Source organism: Bombina bombina, chromosome 1 (assembly GCF_027579735.1).
Source record: "Bombina bombina isolate aBomBom1 chromosome 1, aBomBom1.pri, whole genome shotgun sequence".
Classification (NCBI taxonomy): domain Eukaryota; kingdom Metazoa; phylum Chordata; class Amphibia; order Anura; family Bombinatoridae; genus Bombina; species Bombina bombina.
In genome coordinates this window covers 745,502,496-745,519,784 of record NC_069499.1, presented here as the reverse complement: position 1 = coordinate 745,519,784, position 17,289 = coordinate 745,502,496, and the positions used below count along the sequence as shown (strand labels likewise).

Sequence of the window (17,289 nt, the reverse complement as noted above, 5' to 3'; positions counted from 1 at the left end):
TTAAAATTGCATGCTCTTTCTGAATTACAAAAGAAAAAATTTGGGTTCAGTGTCCCCTTTAATGGATATGATTAAGATAGGATATGCATTTTTTATGACAACACCCTAATGTACTTTTATTATTACATTTTCTTTGTTTGCTTGGTATTCTTTGTTGAAAATCAGGGACGTAAGCTGAGGAGCATGCATGAGTCTGTAGCACTATATGGCAGCAGCTTTGTAAGAATGTTATACATTTGCAAGAGCACTTGATGGCAGCACTTTTTCCTGCTATGTAGTGCTCCAGACACCTACCTAGGTATCTCTTCAACAAAGAATACCATGGGAACAAATCAAATTTTACAATAGAAGTAATTTGGAATTTTTTAAAAAAAATTGTCTGCTCTGTCTAAAACACAAACAAATTTTTTTAGGTTTCTTGTCCATTTAAGTAATATTAAGGGGTTTATTTATCAAGCTGCGGTGGACAGGGGCGCATATACGCGCCCCTGTCCGCCGCAGCTCGCCTCTGGTGGGCTGAATTCCTCTTGCGGAATTCAGCATTGCACATGAGCGCTATTTTGCGCTTGCATGCAATCCCGCCCCCTGCCCGCACACAGCCAATCACACGCTGGCAGGAGCTGTCAATCTCCCTGGTCGGACGAGACTGTGGAGGCTGAAATTCCCCACCTTAGAGGTGGTGAAAGGTTAGGAAGGCAGCGGTATGATGACCGCTTCTTGTTAAATATGGACTGCAGGTTCTCTTGTGAGAACCTCTGCAGTCGTAGGGGGTCGAAAGGCTTGCGAAGCCTTTGATAAATCGACCCCTAACTCTTTCGCTGCTAAGCCGTTTTTCACCCCAGTGCTGAGACAAGTTTGAGCTTCTTTGCTACCTACATTTAAACCCTATTGTAAGTAAAATTTCGGTGAATGAAAATTATATATTGTGTTTTTTCAGCAAGCCCAGCAGATTCACAATATATCATTATTACATTTATAATCCATTGCATATGAGATAGCTGCTTCCAAAACTTTAAAAAAAACATACTTTTTTACTTAGATTTTAGTAAATTATATTGAAAACTAGTCTTAAAGCCCGTTTACACCGGCCATTTTTTCCAGTACAGCGGTCCCACCCCTTGCTCTCTCTCTCCCCCTCTCTTTTGTGCTCTCTCCCCCTCTCTTTTGCGCTCTCTCTCGCTCCACCTCTTTTGCTCTCTCCCCCTCTCTTTTGCGCTCTTTCTCGCTCCACCTCTCTTTTGCGCTCTCTATCCCCCCCTCTCTTTTGCTCCCTCTCTCCCCCTCTCTTTTGCTTTCTCTCCCCCCTCTTTTGCTCTCTCTCACCCCCCTCTCTTTTACGCTCTCTCTCTCTTTTGCGCTCTCTCCCCTCTCTTTTGCGCTCTCTCTCCCCCCCTCTCTTTTGCGCTCTCTCTCCCCTCTCTTTTGCGCTCTCTCTCCCCCTCTCTTTTGCACTCTCGCTCCCCATCTCTTTTGCACTATCTCCCCCTCTCTTTTGCTCTGTCTCTCCCCCTCTCTATTGCTCTCTCTCCCCCCTGTCTTTTGCTCTCTCTCCCCCCTCTCTTTTTCTCTCTTCCCTCTATTTTGCTCTTTCCCCTCTCTTTTGCTCTCTCCTCCCTCTCTTTTGCTCTTTCCACTCTCTTTTGCTCTCTCTCTATCCCTCTCTTTTGCTCTCTCTCCCCTCCCTCCCCCCCTTTCTCTCCCCCCTCTCTTCTTTTGCTCTCTCCCCCCTCTCTTTTTCTCTCTCTCTTCCCCTCTCTTTTCCCCTCTTATTTTCTCTCTCCCCCTCTCTTTTGCTCTCTCTCTTCCCCCTCTCTTTTGCTCTCTCTCTTCCCACTCTTTTTCTCTCTCTTACCACTATTTTGCTCTCTCTCCCCACTCTCTTCTGCTCTTTCCCCTCTCTTCTGCTTTTCCCCTACTCTTTAGCTCTTTCCTATCTCTTTTTGTCTCACCTCCTCTCTTTCTATTTCTCTCCCCTCTCTCGCGCGCCGCCCACGCCCACTTTTGCCCCACCGCCGCAAACAGCATGTCAGGTAAGGCCAGGTGTGTTTGTCCTCGTGCTGTCTCTACTGCGCATGACAGCTTCGGACAAACGCACTTGGCCTTTTATATTTTAGGATGGTCAAGTGACCATTGTTATGACTGTGATCACCTTACTAAATTGTCTTCATGGGTAGTCACATGAAATAATAGGAGCTCATACAGTTTTTTGGGTTGGTTATAATATATAGAGGCCCCATTGTGCATTGCAGAAATAAAAGCACTTTTTTTTGCAAGGTGTTACCACAGTGATCACCTGACTATACAAAGTTCATATATTTGTTTGAGAGAGGGACTTGTCTACCGGAGAATAAACTTTATTAGGGGTCTTCTTTAGACATAGCAGATTTTTTTATTGCACATATAATGACCCATTCCCAAGCAAATCCTCATGTGTTTTCTATACTTTATTTATAAAACATCTACTGTATGGTACTGCAGGCAAGTTTCTTTCAAATGAGGGGTCTTGGAAGTTTGTAGCTGCTAAGGGAGCGGAGATCGAGGGGTTTAAAGAACTTCCCCATCCAGCTTCCTTGAAATTACACTGAGCTTCCCTGTTCTGCCCTCTTTGAGACGTGGTAAAGTCACCGGCACTCCTATAAAGCCTGGGAGTGCCTCCTACTAGGCCACCATCGATCCCCAGCCTGTAGTGCCGGGGATCGTAGAAAACAGCATTTGATTGGCGATGACAAAAAGGGCTTTTCATGCGCACACAGGTCGCGATGTGCATGATGATTATAGCTCGTTATGCTCATCAAAGGGGTTAAGATTCATTTGAGCAGAGATAACAATTGTATAATTGCCTCTCTCTTTAGCATCTCCTGCTACGTAAAGTACTTTCAGATAAAAGTGCCCAATATGTGGACTTGGTTTAATTAATCATATCCTTGTTTTGCAGGGGGACGCAATGTTGAATACAAAGGCAGTGCCTGGCATGAGGAATGCTTCATATGCAGCAACTGCAATCAAGCAATTGGGGCAGGAAACTTCTTTCCTAAGGGGACTGATGTGTTTTGTGTTACATGCCATGAACAAAAATTTGCAAAGCAATGTGTGAAATGCAAGAATGTAAGTAGTGAAGCAATGATTCTAATTTAATATTTTTTATTGAAAATGAAACACACATGGAAGTCAAAATTAAACTTTCATGATTCCCCTTATGGGGTCGATCCGATATAAATCGTCGCCCGCAAAAGCCGGCGACGCCAATATTTGCGCGGGTTTGGTATCACATATACGGCATAACCTAGAAGTTACGCCCGTATATTTCTGCCGTCGCCCGCAGTTTTTTGGGCCATAGGCAGGTATACCAAACCCGCGCAGTTTGGTATCCAATATGCAGCGTAAGGACTTACGTGGCGAAAATGGAGAAAACTTACTCCATTTTCACCTCGCCACAAAAAGCAGCCGTAAGAAGCCTTACGCTGAGTATTGGAGACCCGTAACTTCCTAAACTAGCTGCTAAAATAAACCTAACACCTAACGCATGCGCAATGTCTATCTCCCTGTCAACCGCGATCTGCTAAAATAAACCTAACACCTAACGCATGCGCAATGTCTATCTCCCTGTCAACCGCGATCTGCTAAAATAAACCTAACACCTAACGCATGCGCAATGTCTATCTCCCTGTCAACCGCGACCCCCCCCCCGAAATCCCTAATAAAGTTATTACCCCCTAAACCGCCGCTCCCGGACCCCGCCGCCATCTACATAAACTAACCCCCTACTGTGAGCCTCTAAAACCGCCGCCATCTACCTTATCTATCCCCTAATCTGACCCCTTACACCGCCGCCACCTATATAAAAATTATTAACCCCTAATCTAATCCCCCTATACCGCCGCCAGCTATATTAATATTATTAACCCCTAATGTAAGCCCCTTACACCGCCGCCATCTCTATTAAAATGATTAACCCCTAATTTAATCTACCTACCCCCGCCGCCAGCTATATTATCTATATTAACCCTAAGTATATTATAGTTAATATAGTTATTACATTATATATATTAACTATATTAACCCTAATTATATTAGGGTTAATATAGTTAATATAGTTACTATAGTATTTACATTAACTATATTAACTCTATCTAACCCTAACACCCCTAACTAAATTTATATTAAATTAATCTAATTCATTTATAAACTAAAATATTCCTATTTAAATCTAAATACTTACCTATAAAATAAACCCTAAGATAGCTACAATATAATTAATAATTACATTGTAGCTATGTTAGGGTTAATATTTATTTTACAGGTAAATTGTTAATTATTTTAACTAGGTATAATAGATATTAAATAGTTATTAACTATTTAATATCTACCTAGTTAAAATAATTACCCAATTACCTGTAAAATAAATCCTAACCTAACTTACAAATACACCTACACTATCAATAAATTTAATAAACCACAAACATCTATCTAAAAATACAATTAAATTAACTAAACTAAATTACAAAAAAAAACAAACACTAAATTACAAAAAATAAAAAAAAGATTACAAGATATTTAAGCTAATTACACCTATTCTAAGCCCCCTAATAAAATAATAAACCCCCAAAATAAAAAAAATTCCCTGCCCTATTCTAAATTAAACAAATTTCAAAGCTCTTTACCTTACCAGCCCTTAAAAGGGCCTTTTGTGGGGCATGCCCCAAAGAATTCAGCTCTTTTGCATACAACAAATACAATCCCCCCCCCATTACAACCCACCACCCACATACCCCTATTCTAAACCCACCCAAACCCCCCTTAAAAAAGCCTAACACTACCCCCCTGAAGATCTCCCTACCTTGTCTTCACCACACCGGGCCAAACTCCTGATCCGATCCGGGCGATGTCTTCCTCCAAGCGGCAAAGAAGAATTCTTCCTCCGGCGATGTCTTCCTCCAAGCGGCAAAGAAGAATTCTTCCTCCGGCGATGTCTTCCTCCAAGCGGCAGCAAAGTCTTCATTCTTCCGGCGGCATCTTCAATCTTCTTTCTTCGCTCCGCCGCCGCGGAGCATCCATCCCGGACGACTACTGAACTTGGAATGAGGTACCTTTAAATGACGTCATCCAAGATGGCGTCCGCCGAATTCCGATTGGCTGATAGGATTCTATCAGCCAATCGGAATTCGGCGGACGCCATCTTGGATGACGTCATTTAAAGGTACCTCATTCCAAGTTCAGTAGTCGTCCGGGATGGATGCTCCGCGGCGGCGGAGTGAAGAAAGAAGATTGAAGATTCCGCCGGAAGAATGAAGACTTTGCTGCCGCTTGGAGGAAGACATCGCCGGAGGAAGAATTCTTCTTTGCCGCTTGGAGGAAGACATCGCCCGGATCGGATCAGGAGTTCGGCCCGGTGTGGTGAAGACAAGGTAGGGAGATCTTCAGGGGGGTAGTGTTAGGCTTTTTTAAGGGGGGTTTGGGTGGGTTTAGAATAGGGGTATGGTGGTGGGGTGGTGGGTTGTAATGGGGGGGGGGGGGGATTGTATTTGTTGTATGCAAAAGAGCTGAATTCTTTTAAGGGCTGGTAAGGTAAAGAGCTTTGAAATTTGTTTAATTTAGAATAGGGCAGGGAATTTTTTTTATTTTGGGGGTTTATTATTTTATTAGGGGGCTTAGAATAGGTGTAATTAGCTTAAATATCTTGTAATCTTTTTTTTATTTTTTGTAATTTAGTGTTTGTTTTTTTTTGTAATTTAGTTTAGTTAATTTAATTGTATTTTTAGATAGATGTTTGTAGTTTATTAAATTTATTGATAGTGTAGGTGTATTTGTAACTTAGGTTAGGATTTATTTTACAGGTAATTGGGTAATTATTTTAACTAGGTAGATATTAAATAGTTAATAACTATTTAATATCTATTATACCTAGGTAAAATAATTAACAATTTACCTGTAAAATAAATATTAACCCTAACATAGCTACAATGTAATTATTAATTATATTGTAGCTATCTTATGGTTTATTTTATAGGTAAGTATTTAGATTTAAATAGGAATATTTTAGTTTATAAATGAATTAGATTAATTTAATATAAATTTAGTTAGGGGTGTTAGGGTTAGATAGAGTTAATATAGTTAATATAAATACTATAGTAACTATATTAACTATATTAACCCTAATATAATTAGGGTTAATATAGTTAATATATATAATGTAATAACTATATTAACTATAATATACTTAGGGTTAATATAGATAATATAGCTGGCGGCGGGGTAGGTAGATTAAATTAGGGGTTAATCATTTTAATAGAGATGGCGGCGGTGTAAGGGGCTTACATTAGGGGTTAATAATTTTAATATAGATGGCGGCGGTGTTAGGGGCTCACTTTAGGGGGTTATAGATATAATATAGCTGGCGGCGGGGTACGGGAGCGGCAGTTTAGGGGTTAATAGCTTTTTTATTGTTAGGATAGTGAGGGGGGATAGCGGATAGAGGGTTAGACAGTGCGGGCTATGTTAGGGAGGCGTGTTAGACTTGTCGGCCTATGTTAGGGAGGCGTGTTAGACAGTGCGGGTGTTTTAGACTTTAGTCAGGTTTTATAGGCGCCGGCAGTTTCTAACGTGCCGCAAGTCACTGGCGACGCCAGAAATTTGTACTTACGCAGATTTCTGGACATCGCTGGTTTATCCGACTTACGGCACGTTAGCATCTGACCGCGACTTATATGGGATAGCTCGAGTTGCGAGCTGAAACTGCGGGCGACGCCGGTTCCCTCGCTTGCGCCGCAAACTGCGATCTATATCGGATCGCGCCCTATAAGTTTAAAAAACTTTTTTTTTTTTTAACAAGCTTTATTAACAAAAACAAAGCATTCTGTAATACATTCATTAACAAAACAAAACAATAATGTAATACATTGTACAGAATTAACCATGTAAGCGATCCCAGTTTATTTCTATTATAAAATGTACCATTTTCTCTTGGCATATTTTGTTAAAACATATCTCCTTTTAATGAGGATACTGAGGTAGGCTAAGGAGAGCGCACGTCTTGTATGTAGAACATTATAACAAACATTGTTGAAAATGCTGCTGCCATATGCACGCTCCAGAGCCTACCCATGTGTACTTCTATTGAAAGGAGATACATTTTAACAAAGGATACCAAGAGAAAATGCTACATTTGATAATAAAAATACATTGGAAAGCATTTTAATATTGTAGGAATGGTCAACTGGCATCCATGGGCCACATGCAACCATCTGCACTAATATTTTGTAGCCCCCTGGCTCATGCAGAACTAAGTGCTGGTGACATCCAGTGGTTGGGCAAACAAGGTGACCATAACTTAAATGGGCCCTCATGAGGTGAGAACAGCAGATAGTGGATACCCTGTGGCCTTATCTAGATCTGTCCCTGTGCCAATGCAGAGCTTTAGGAAATATATTATTATTTGAGTGTTTAATAGCCATACATGTATATGTGGCCTTTAAGGCTTGTAAAATATTGCTTTGCTGCCCCTGTGTCTTAGGAAGTTGGCCATCATTGCTTTTATCAGAACCATGAAAGAGTAATGTTGACCTCCATACCCCTTTAACATGATGTAGCACACAGCAGTATAAAACTATAGACAAAAGAATTGATTAAAATGACAATACTTTTATATTTCTCTTCCTGTGCTTATATTTTCTGACAAACACGTAGCAACAAGTGGGATCCAACAACTTGGTATATATTTGGTTTAGTTTGGGGATGATGTCTGAGCATCTAAATGTATTTTAAAGCACTTCCTTTTCACCTCAGTGTTCTTCCCAGGGCCAGGGCCTATTTACTGGGCGCACCACCCGGCTAAAAATGAAGCCAATATTAAACAAAAATGAGCTAATATTAAAATTGTTTAATATTTGTTGCACAAATTATCATTAACTCAATGCATGTTAACTTATGCAATACATTTGTACTTTGGATATCTTAAGTAACCTTTACAGTATAAATAACAGAAAATGTTATATTACAAAAGTATTACACTACCCCAAACCGGCTACTTCATAATTCCACCCCACTAGCAACATTTTCTGTGGAGAACACTGAACCTGTCAGTCATTTATAAGAAAAGTAATTTAAAGGGACATAAAACTAACGTGCCATTTCTTGTTTACAGCCTATTACTACTGGAGGCATAACTTACCAAGATCAGCCATGGCATGGCGACTGCTTTGTGTGTGAGACCTGTCACAAGAAGCTTGCCGGGCAGCGTTTCACTGCTGTAGAGGATCACTACTACTGCGTTGATTGTTACAAGGCATTTGTGGCTAAGAAGTGTTCTGGGTGTAATAATCCAATCACAGGTAGGGTCTGTGACAGCTAAAACCAAATCTATACACACACACAAATGTGCTTGATTAGTGGTAGAAGATATGAAACGCCAGGGAGAAAATCTTGTAAATGAGGTAATTTAGAGCCCATAATAGGTTATTTAGAGCTGTGCTACCTTAATGCAAAGGTATCTTGTCTTTTATGTAAACAAGAATAAATAAAATACAAAATGATATAAAATCTTTATATTAAAATACTATATATATATATCTATTTATCTGTCTATCTATATTAATATCTGCATCTTGTTTTACATTACTTTACTTTTTAGGGATTTTTTACATTTCATTAGAATTTACTCATAAAAATGTTAACTTTACAAATGCTTATAACCAGTGCTTTTTTGTACAATAAAAGGTGCCGATACTCATTGATTATTGATTGATATATTCTGCTCAGTAACTTTGAGAAAAGCAAAGGGACAACATTATTTAGAATGTCTGATTTATTTTGCAGCCCCTCTTGTGAAAACCAGAGTATTTACAGAATGATTACAAATTTTACCTGTTATGAGTTGGCAGAGGTGTAGATAATCAGTGCCAGTGAGTTGAGTACCCCACAAAAAAAAGCCCTGCTTATAAGTATAGTTTCAAAATGACTAATATACTCATTTTAAAAGTATTTGTTATACAATGTAACATAAAACTGTACCACCTTGTGAAACAGGACTGCCACTGCAGCTAAGAATTGTGGGTAGTGATATACTAATCAGACTCACAAATTACCACATTCTTCACATCCTTATTTGCACTTTGATGCTAAAGCACGTACTCAAACCAGACATATACATCATTTAGTGGATGAAAAGGTATTGTAGAAGGAATTAGTGTATTAAATTCTAAGGTATTCTGCGAGAAATCTGACCTTACTCTGAGACACACACTATAGATTATGGTTAATGCTGCCTTATGCCCTTTTTACTTATTTGTTTTTTGCAGAAAATAAGAAAAACATGTAGACAGAAGGGATATTTTAATGGATATAAGGAGCCTAGTCTCCATAAAAGCTATACTTAGTGGTGCTGCTGTGGCCTTGGTAACTTATACCTGAGTACTAACCTATGTAGAATGAACAAAATGTTTTTGTTCCTTACTGCGTTAACTAGGACTTTGCAATTAATCAAGATATCAGGCTAAGCAATATACAAATCACATGAGGCTGCAATTTTATCAAAACAAACAAACAAAAAAAAGTCATGTCAGTCACACAAACACTCCAGCCCAGCCGAGCACTGACCACTCCTCCAGGGGCAGACTAGTAAGTGTTACATTAAAGGGACACTGAACCCAATTTTTCTCTCGGGATTCAGATAGAGCATGCAATTTTAAGCAATTTTCTAATTTACTCCTATTATCAATATTTCTTCGTTCTCTTGCTTTCTTTACTTGAAAAATAAGGCATCTAAACTTTTTTGGTTTAGTACTCTGGACAGCACTTTTTTTATTGGTGGATGAATGTATCCACCAATCAGCAAGAACAACCCAGGTTGTTCACCAAAAATGGGCCGGCATCTAAACTTACATTCTTGCATTTCAAATAAAGATACCAAGAAAATGAATAAAAATTGATAATAGGATTAAATTAGAAAGTTGCTTAAAATGTAATGCTCTATCTGAATCACGAAAGAAAAAATGTGGGTTTAGTGTCCCTTTAATGTCACAGCACAAAACGATACCGCCGCCATTTTACTTACCTCATGGTTTGTTGCTTCAGTCCTGAGGTGTGCACAGACAAGGAGGATGGCGGACTGGTGCGGCTCTCTGGGCTATTCAGTCTGCAGTGCAAATTGCAAAGGGAACAAGCTGCTGTTTTGTAACATTAAATCATTTTTTTTAATGCAAAATGTATGTTTAAAAAATATTTTAATAAAAATCCCGATCACTATATTTCATCATTAATCGTGATATTTCCCCCCCCATATTGCACAGTCTTAGTATTAACAGTGGTAGGGTATTTAAATTACACGGTTACATATGTGTGTCTCAGTTTAAAGGGACATAAAACACATTTTTTTTCTTTCATGATTCAGATAGATCATGTGATTTTAAACAACTTTTCAATTTACTTGTCTTATGGAATTTGTTTTGTTCTTTTGATATCCTTTGTTTGAAGGAAAACCTAGGTATTCTCATGAGCTGCTGATTGGTGGCTGCACATATATGCTTCATGTTATTGGCTCACCCAATGCACTCAGCTAGCTCCCAGTATTGCTGCTTCTTCAACAAAAGACACCAAGAGAATGAAGCAAATTAGCTAATGGAAGTAAACTGGAAAATTGTTTAAAATTGTATTCTCTATCTGAATCATGTAATAAAAAAAAAGGGTTTCATGTCCTTTTAACAACCACTCCAGCTACGCAAGTGACATTTCATGCAATAAAGCACTGGTTTTCAAACCTGTCCTCAGACCTCCTTAACAGGCCAAATTCTGAGGCTATCTGAACAGGTGAGATAATCAGCTGATTAGTAACCATGGTTATTACCCACACTCATCCAAGGTAATCCTGAAAATCTGGCCTGCTAGCGAGGCCTGAGGACAGGTTTGAAAACCAGTGCAATAAAGTATAGGTTGCATTGTAGGCCCATCTTTAGCAATAATACATGCGCTTACCTTGCAAAAACAATCTTTGCCAAAGTGTTTTAAAGGGTAAAAAGCTGAAGCTGGGTAAGAGAAAGGCCATAAGATGCTTGTTACATAATTCAGTAAGAAGTAGTATTGGTAAACGCTTTAGGAGAGATTAAATGGATAGAATACAGAAAAAGAGTTACAAATCAGCATAACATTTACAGTGGCTACACTAGTGTGTATTGTTAACGGGACAATAAGGTACAAATTAAACTTTTATGCCATGCTCTATGTACAATATAACTTTATTTTCTTTACATGTTGAGTTTTATGCACATTTCCTAATAAAAAAACCTCTTTCTCCAACAGGGTTTGGGAAAGGATCCAATGTTGTCAACCATGAAGGGCATTCCTGGCACGAGTACTGCTTCATTTGCAAGAAGTGTTCCCTCAACCTGGCTAATAAGCGCTTTGTTCGCAATAATGAGCAAATCTACTGCGCTGATTGTGCCAAAAAACTCTAAATTAGTAGTGATCTTGCTCTCTTGTGTTCCCTTAGCCATTTATACAAAAGGCAATATTCTAAATACCTTATAAGGTTTAGCAATTATTAGCATGTACTGCACCTATTATATTAGCGACTGAATCAAGAAACGCATGGCATTCATTTGTCACCTCGTATACTAGAAACAATGATTTTCTGACTAACACAAAAATTTATTTTATGCATAATGCAACATAACTGCATGGCAGGAAGCTTTTATGTATTTACTTTGCACAAATGAAATGTATTAGTAATGCTATAAAAAAAAATAACTAATTTTGTACGACAGCTTAATCCTGCAGTGAAAATTAAATATTAATAAGAAGCATTTACTAACAAACCTTACAAATTTTGTGTCTCAAGTAGTAGAGTTTATTCATTTACGTTTGATTGACACATTTATGGTTCTAGTTTCTTTAAAATAAGTTTTAAACTGGCTATTGATAATTCATTTTTCCCCTAGACTATATTTGTTAGGCTTCAACATTTGTATTTATCCCACTTTGTTGGATATAGAGCTTATCCCCTATACTTTGCACCCTCTGCCACTTCCTGACAAATCCAGGAATTATCTGAGGTTTTAACATTTTTTAAATGGAGAATAGAATCCATATATAACAGTTCCACTTTAGAGGGATATACTAACACTTAAACTGCTCTATTTTATTAACAAAGTCTTCTGACCTCCATGTGTTAAAGGCTTGAAAACGTAGGCAATGTTGATAACCAGCATTGAGAAAACGCCTGTGTGTAGCATGCAATCAGTCGACCTCTCTGCAGCTGTTTAATGAATAGTATAAACCAGACATTCTCAAACTTGGCCCTATCAGCTTGCTGAGCATCATGGAAAATGTAGTTCTAAAACCTTTAGATGGCCAAGTTTCAGGAACTGGTATAAACTTATATTCTTTTAAATTCTATAGTACTGACAAATGATAGTCTTGTTTGAACAGTGTCACAATTAAGTCATATTGATACATAATTAAATGATATGCATAAAACCATCTACTGGTACAATATTACAACTCCTTCAGTCAGTATATCACACTATAAAAATTGCAATAAGAAACAGCTTTGCTGAAAATTCACCGTTGTCTAAAACATTCTGTAACCATAAACAGATTCTGCATTGGAAATTATAACTATGTTTGGATTGCAAATAATTGCTTCTGTACACACTTAATAAAAACACAAACTGTACATTTTTTATTTCTTTGCTGTGTTATGGTTTAAGAGAGATTTTTTTGTAATCAGGTTATGCTTAATTCAAAGTATTCGTGAATATGGAAAGAAGCCAAAGTATAAATCTCTGCAGGGGATAATACAAGAATGATCCTAAAAAGGAATAAACATACCAATTATTTTTTTCATAAAGAAAACTACAAAAGATGAACATTTTCCTAAAAAAATTAGACTCTCCATTTATGCAATAATTAGTTACCATGAGACACCCTTTTCTTTACCTCATTCTGTAAAATTTAATTTGAATTTACGTTTAAATGTATTCAATAATTGATATATGGTCATGCAGTTTCCCTTTATTTTTGAGGCTTTGCATAAAGATACAATAATTCAAACACAAAGTAATCCAAACTCGTCAATAGTCCTATTTAAACATAAGAACACTAAAAAGCAAGTTCTGATGCTCATCATTATAAAGTCTGTAAAACAGAACTATAATAAAGTGGTTGGAGTACCAAAAACAGGCCTCTATTTCAATATGCAATGATATAACTTAAAAAAACATCATAAGATTTAACGACACAAATTAATATAAATTTACTAATGTACTTAAAGGGACAGCATACACTCATTTTCATATAACTGCATGTAATAGACACTACTATAAAGAATAAGATGCACAGATACTGATATAAAAATCCAGTATAAAACTGTTTAAAAACTTACTTAGAAGCTGTCAGTTTGGCTCTGTTGAAAAGGTAGCTGGAAAGCCCACAGCAAGTGGCAAATAAGACACTCCCCCTTCTTTTGCATATGAAAAGACCCTTTACACAAACAGAAGCAAGCTGGAGAAGGTAGCTGACAGTATTCACATAAAACTTTGGGGCTTGGTTAAGAGTCTGAAAATCAGAGCAATGTTATTTAAAAATAAGCAAAACTATACATTTATTTTAAAAAAAAACTTTATGGGCTATATAAATAGATCATCTACAAAACATTTATGCAAAGAAAAAATGAGTGTATAATGTCCCTTTAACAATTAGTAGAGAAATAACTAGGGCTAAGGAAACTTGAAATGAAACTTTTAGGATATGAGTATTATTTTTTAAAGTTCAAGGGGAGCTACAAATTGAGTAAAGAGAAAAAAAAGGAGGGGAATCCTCTAAGACATGGTGGGTAGCATTTGGAAAGGTAAGGTATATCTGTAATGTAAACATCAAACACTTTATGAGGGGCCACACTCTCAAACCAGATATTGAAATTATTTACTTGAGAGACATAGGACTCCATAGGCTTTATATATTGTAAGATAGCTACACCCAATTTGGTGGGGTTTGTTTCAACCATGCCCGGGCAAAAGCCAATTTTACAGCCAAGATTAAGTAAACACAGAATAATGTCTGTGGTAAAAGTAAGGTATTAGGAAAGATATGGAACAATCCTGCAACTGGGGGAGAATGAGAGACATAGGACTCCATAGGCTTTATATATTGTAAGATAGCTACACCCAATTTGGTGGGGTTTGTTTCAACCATGCCCGGGCAAAAGTCAATTTTACAGCCATGATTAAGTAAACACAGAATAATGTCTGTGGTAAAAGTAAGGTATTAGGAAAGATATGGAACAATCCTGCAACTGGGGGAGAATGTAATGGAAATGTTTTTTAGCAAAGCAATAATGAAATGTCTGGTGCCACAAAGGGACAATTCTGGGGCATGTCCACCAGATGTGTAATGTTGTTCTAAGATCGTCACAACCTCTCCAGCATTTATCTGAGTTAGCATTAAAAATTCTAAGGAGTCTAATAGACGTAAGATGCCTAAGTATTGTAAGGTATAGCTCACAAAGGGTAACACAATGGATGACGTTTTTGGTTAGCATAATAGCTTTCCTCCAAGCAGATGGGTTATGACTAGTTTCCAAGGTTGTTTCCCAGTGTCAAGTAGGTGGAGATTTAAGAAAAATATGAGGGTTCAGAATATCCTAGTAGGAGAATGAAAGCAATTTTTGTATAGATTTACCTGAATCCCATCTAATTTCCCATTGGGTTCTGTCTCTGAGGGCGGTATTACCAAAACCCCAAGATCTTAAAAAGCTGCAAAGTCTCCAAAATTCAAAATGAAGGTGCATGTGTGGGTGAAATTACGAAAGGAAACTCTGGTACAATATGATGGTATCTGCTGTACATAAATGTTTACAGAAGATATCTCTCTTAAGCTAAAGGTCCACATGGGTAGTGTAAGCAATAAACCTCAAATAGTATGCAAAGGGGAAGGATGGGGAGCTATTGATGGGATATTTATGTATTTTTTCCCAGAATTTTAAATTGGAGGTGATGATGTAGTCGTTAAAAAGAGATTTCTATCTATTATGTCTAGGCAACCAGATAAGGTCTCATAGGAAGAGGCCTACTGGTAGGCAAGCTTGCTCAAGTTACATCCATTTACTCTCTAAAGTAAGGGCACCCCATTGAGCTATATGCAATATACTTGCTGCTTCGTTTTAGTATATTAGGATCTGTAGCTATTTCAGATAGAATGGGTTGTAGCAGGATCTTAGTGGCAATTCTCAGAACTCTATTTCTCCAAAAGAATTTGTTCATGAGTTGTTAGAATTGGCTAATCAATTAGTTTGGGAATGGCAAGAAAGCGAAACAAGTAATTGAGTTTGGGAGGAGGTTCATTTTGAAGGCTGCTATTCTCCCTAACTAAAACAATGAAGGGAGATTCCATTTTTCTGTATATGCCTTAATAGTGGTGAGTAATGGAGAAATGGTAGCAGAGATGATGGTGCTAAGATCATAGGACAAAAATACCCCAATGTGTTTGATATGTTTTGTTGACCAGTCAAATCCATACTTGGACTTAAAGAGGTGTAAGGTAGATTTATAGTGTAAGCCTCTGTTTTGGACAGGTTGAGTTTATAACTAATCCAAGTGAAATAAAACAAAATAAATGTGGAAGGAATTGGACTAGATCTGAAGTGAATATTGTTAAATCATCGGCAAATAGCGCTGTTTTGTTGTACAATGAAGACAAACTCCCATTATTTGAGGTTTGGACCGAAGAGTTGGGTTACATAATAAGGGCAAATAGGAGGGGGGCAATGGGCAACCCTGCTGTGTTCCATTAGTGAGTGAGAAAGACTCTGAACAAAACCCTAGTAATTTAACTTTTGCTGATGTATTAGAGTATAGAGCTACAATTGCTGTAATGAAGGAGGGGAGAAGCCAAACTTTTGAAGAACTGTGAACACATATGTCCAGTTTACCATGTCAAAGGCTTTCTAAGTATCCAACGACAGGGTAACACACAGAATATAATATGTTTTTGCTTCAAAGAAAATATTTAACCCCTTAAAGACACACGTCGTACAGGGTACGTCATACAAAAACTGGTCTTTAAAGATCAACAATGTACCCTGTACGTCGTCAGGGGTTTCAATCGGCTGGAATTGCTGTGATGCCTCGATACAGTCTGCCAGTACTAAAATAAAAGGTATCTTTAATTTATTTTTAGCATATTTACATATGCTGCTGTGTAGGATCCCCCTTAGCCCCCAACCAGCTCTCTAACCCTCCCCCTCTACCTTATGGGGAGCCATCTTGGGTACTGTCAGCTGTCTGCCAGTACCCAGTTTACAATAAAATAGATTTTTTAAAATGTATTATTTATTTTTCTGTAGTGTAGCTTCCCCCCCTCCCAGATTCCTTAGATCATTTTTATAAGCATTTCCTCCCCCTTTCTCCCACTTATTAACATTACATTTTTCTGTAGTGTAGCGGTTCCAACCCGCTCCCTCCCCGTGCACGCGCCCACCCGCTGCCCCCCGTGCAAACGTGCGCGTCCATGCACACCCCCGGCTAGCCTGTCCAAGATCCCGCCCCCCTCTTCAGCCAAGAAGCCATCGATGGCCGCCCACCCGCCTCCCACCCACCAACGATTGCGGCCATCGATGTCCGGTGCAGAGAGGGCCACAGAGAGGCTCTCTCTGCATCGGAGGGGTAAGAAAGTTTATTGCAGGATGCCTTGATATTGAGGCATCACTGCAATAACCGGAAACGGCTGGAAGCAATCAGGATCGCTTCCACAGCTTTCCATGACCGACGACGTATGCTGTACATCCTCGGTCGTTAACTGTATTTTTTTTTTAGGACGTATGGGGTATGTCGTTGGTCCTTAAGGGGTTAAATTATTATTTTTTTTAAAATAAAAAGCCTTTTATTTTAGTACTGGCAGACTTTCTGCCAGTACTTAAGATGGCGGGGACAATTGTGGGGTGGGGGAGGGAAGAGAGTTGTTTGAGAGGGATCAGGGGGTTGGATGTGTCAGGTGAGAGGCTGAGCTCTACACTAAAGCTAAAATCAACCCTTCAAGCTCCCTACAAGCTACCTAATTAACCCTGTCACTGCTGGGCATAATACAAGTGTGGTGCACAGCAGCATGCAGCGGCCTTCTAATTACCAAAAAGCAATGCCAAAGCCATATATGTCCACTTGTTCTGAACAAAAGGGATCCCAGAGAAGCATTTACAACCATTTGTGCCATAATTGCACAAGCTGTTTTTAAATCATTTCAGTGAGAAACCCAAAGTTAGTGAAAAAGTTAATGATTTTTTTTTATTTGATCGAATTTGGCGGTGAA

General features: G+C 38.4%; 1 protein-coding gene across 1 annotated transcript in view; it reads left to right on the top strand.

Moving 5' to 3' along the window:
* FHL1 (four and a half LIM domains 1) overlaps positions 1–12,664 on the top strand; it is a 30,913-nt gene extending 18,249 nt beyond the window's left edge. Inside the window, 3 exon segments of the mRNA XM_053699266.1 lie at positions 2,936–3,105; positions 8,141–8,327; positions 11,290–12,664. Of these exon segments, the coding sequence (XP_053555241.1) occupies positions 2,936–3,105; positions 8,141–8,327; positions 11,290–11,444 (512 nt within the window). The 3' untranslated portion in view covers positions 11,445–12,664.
* The last annotated feature ends 4,625 nt before the right edge of the window (positions 12,665–17,289 follow it).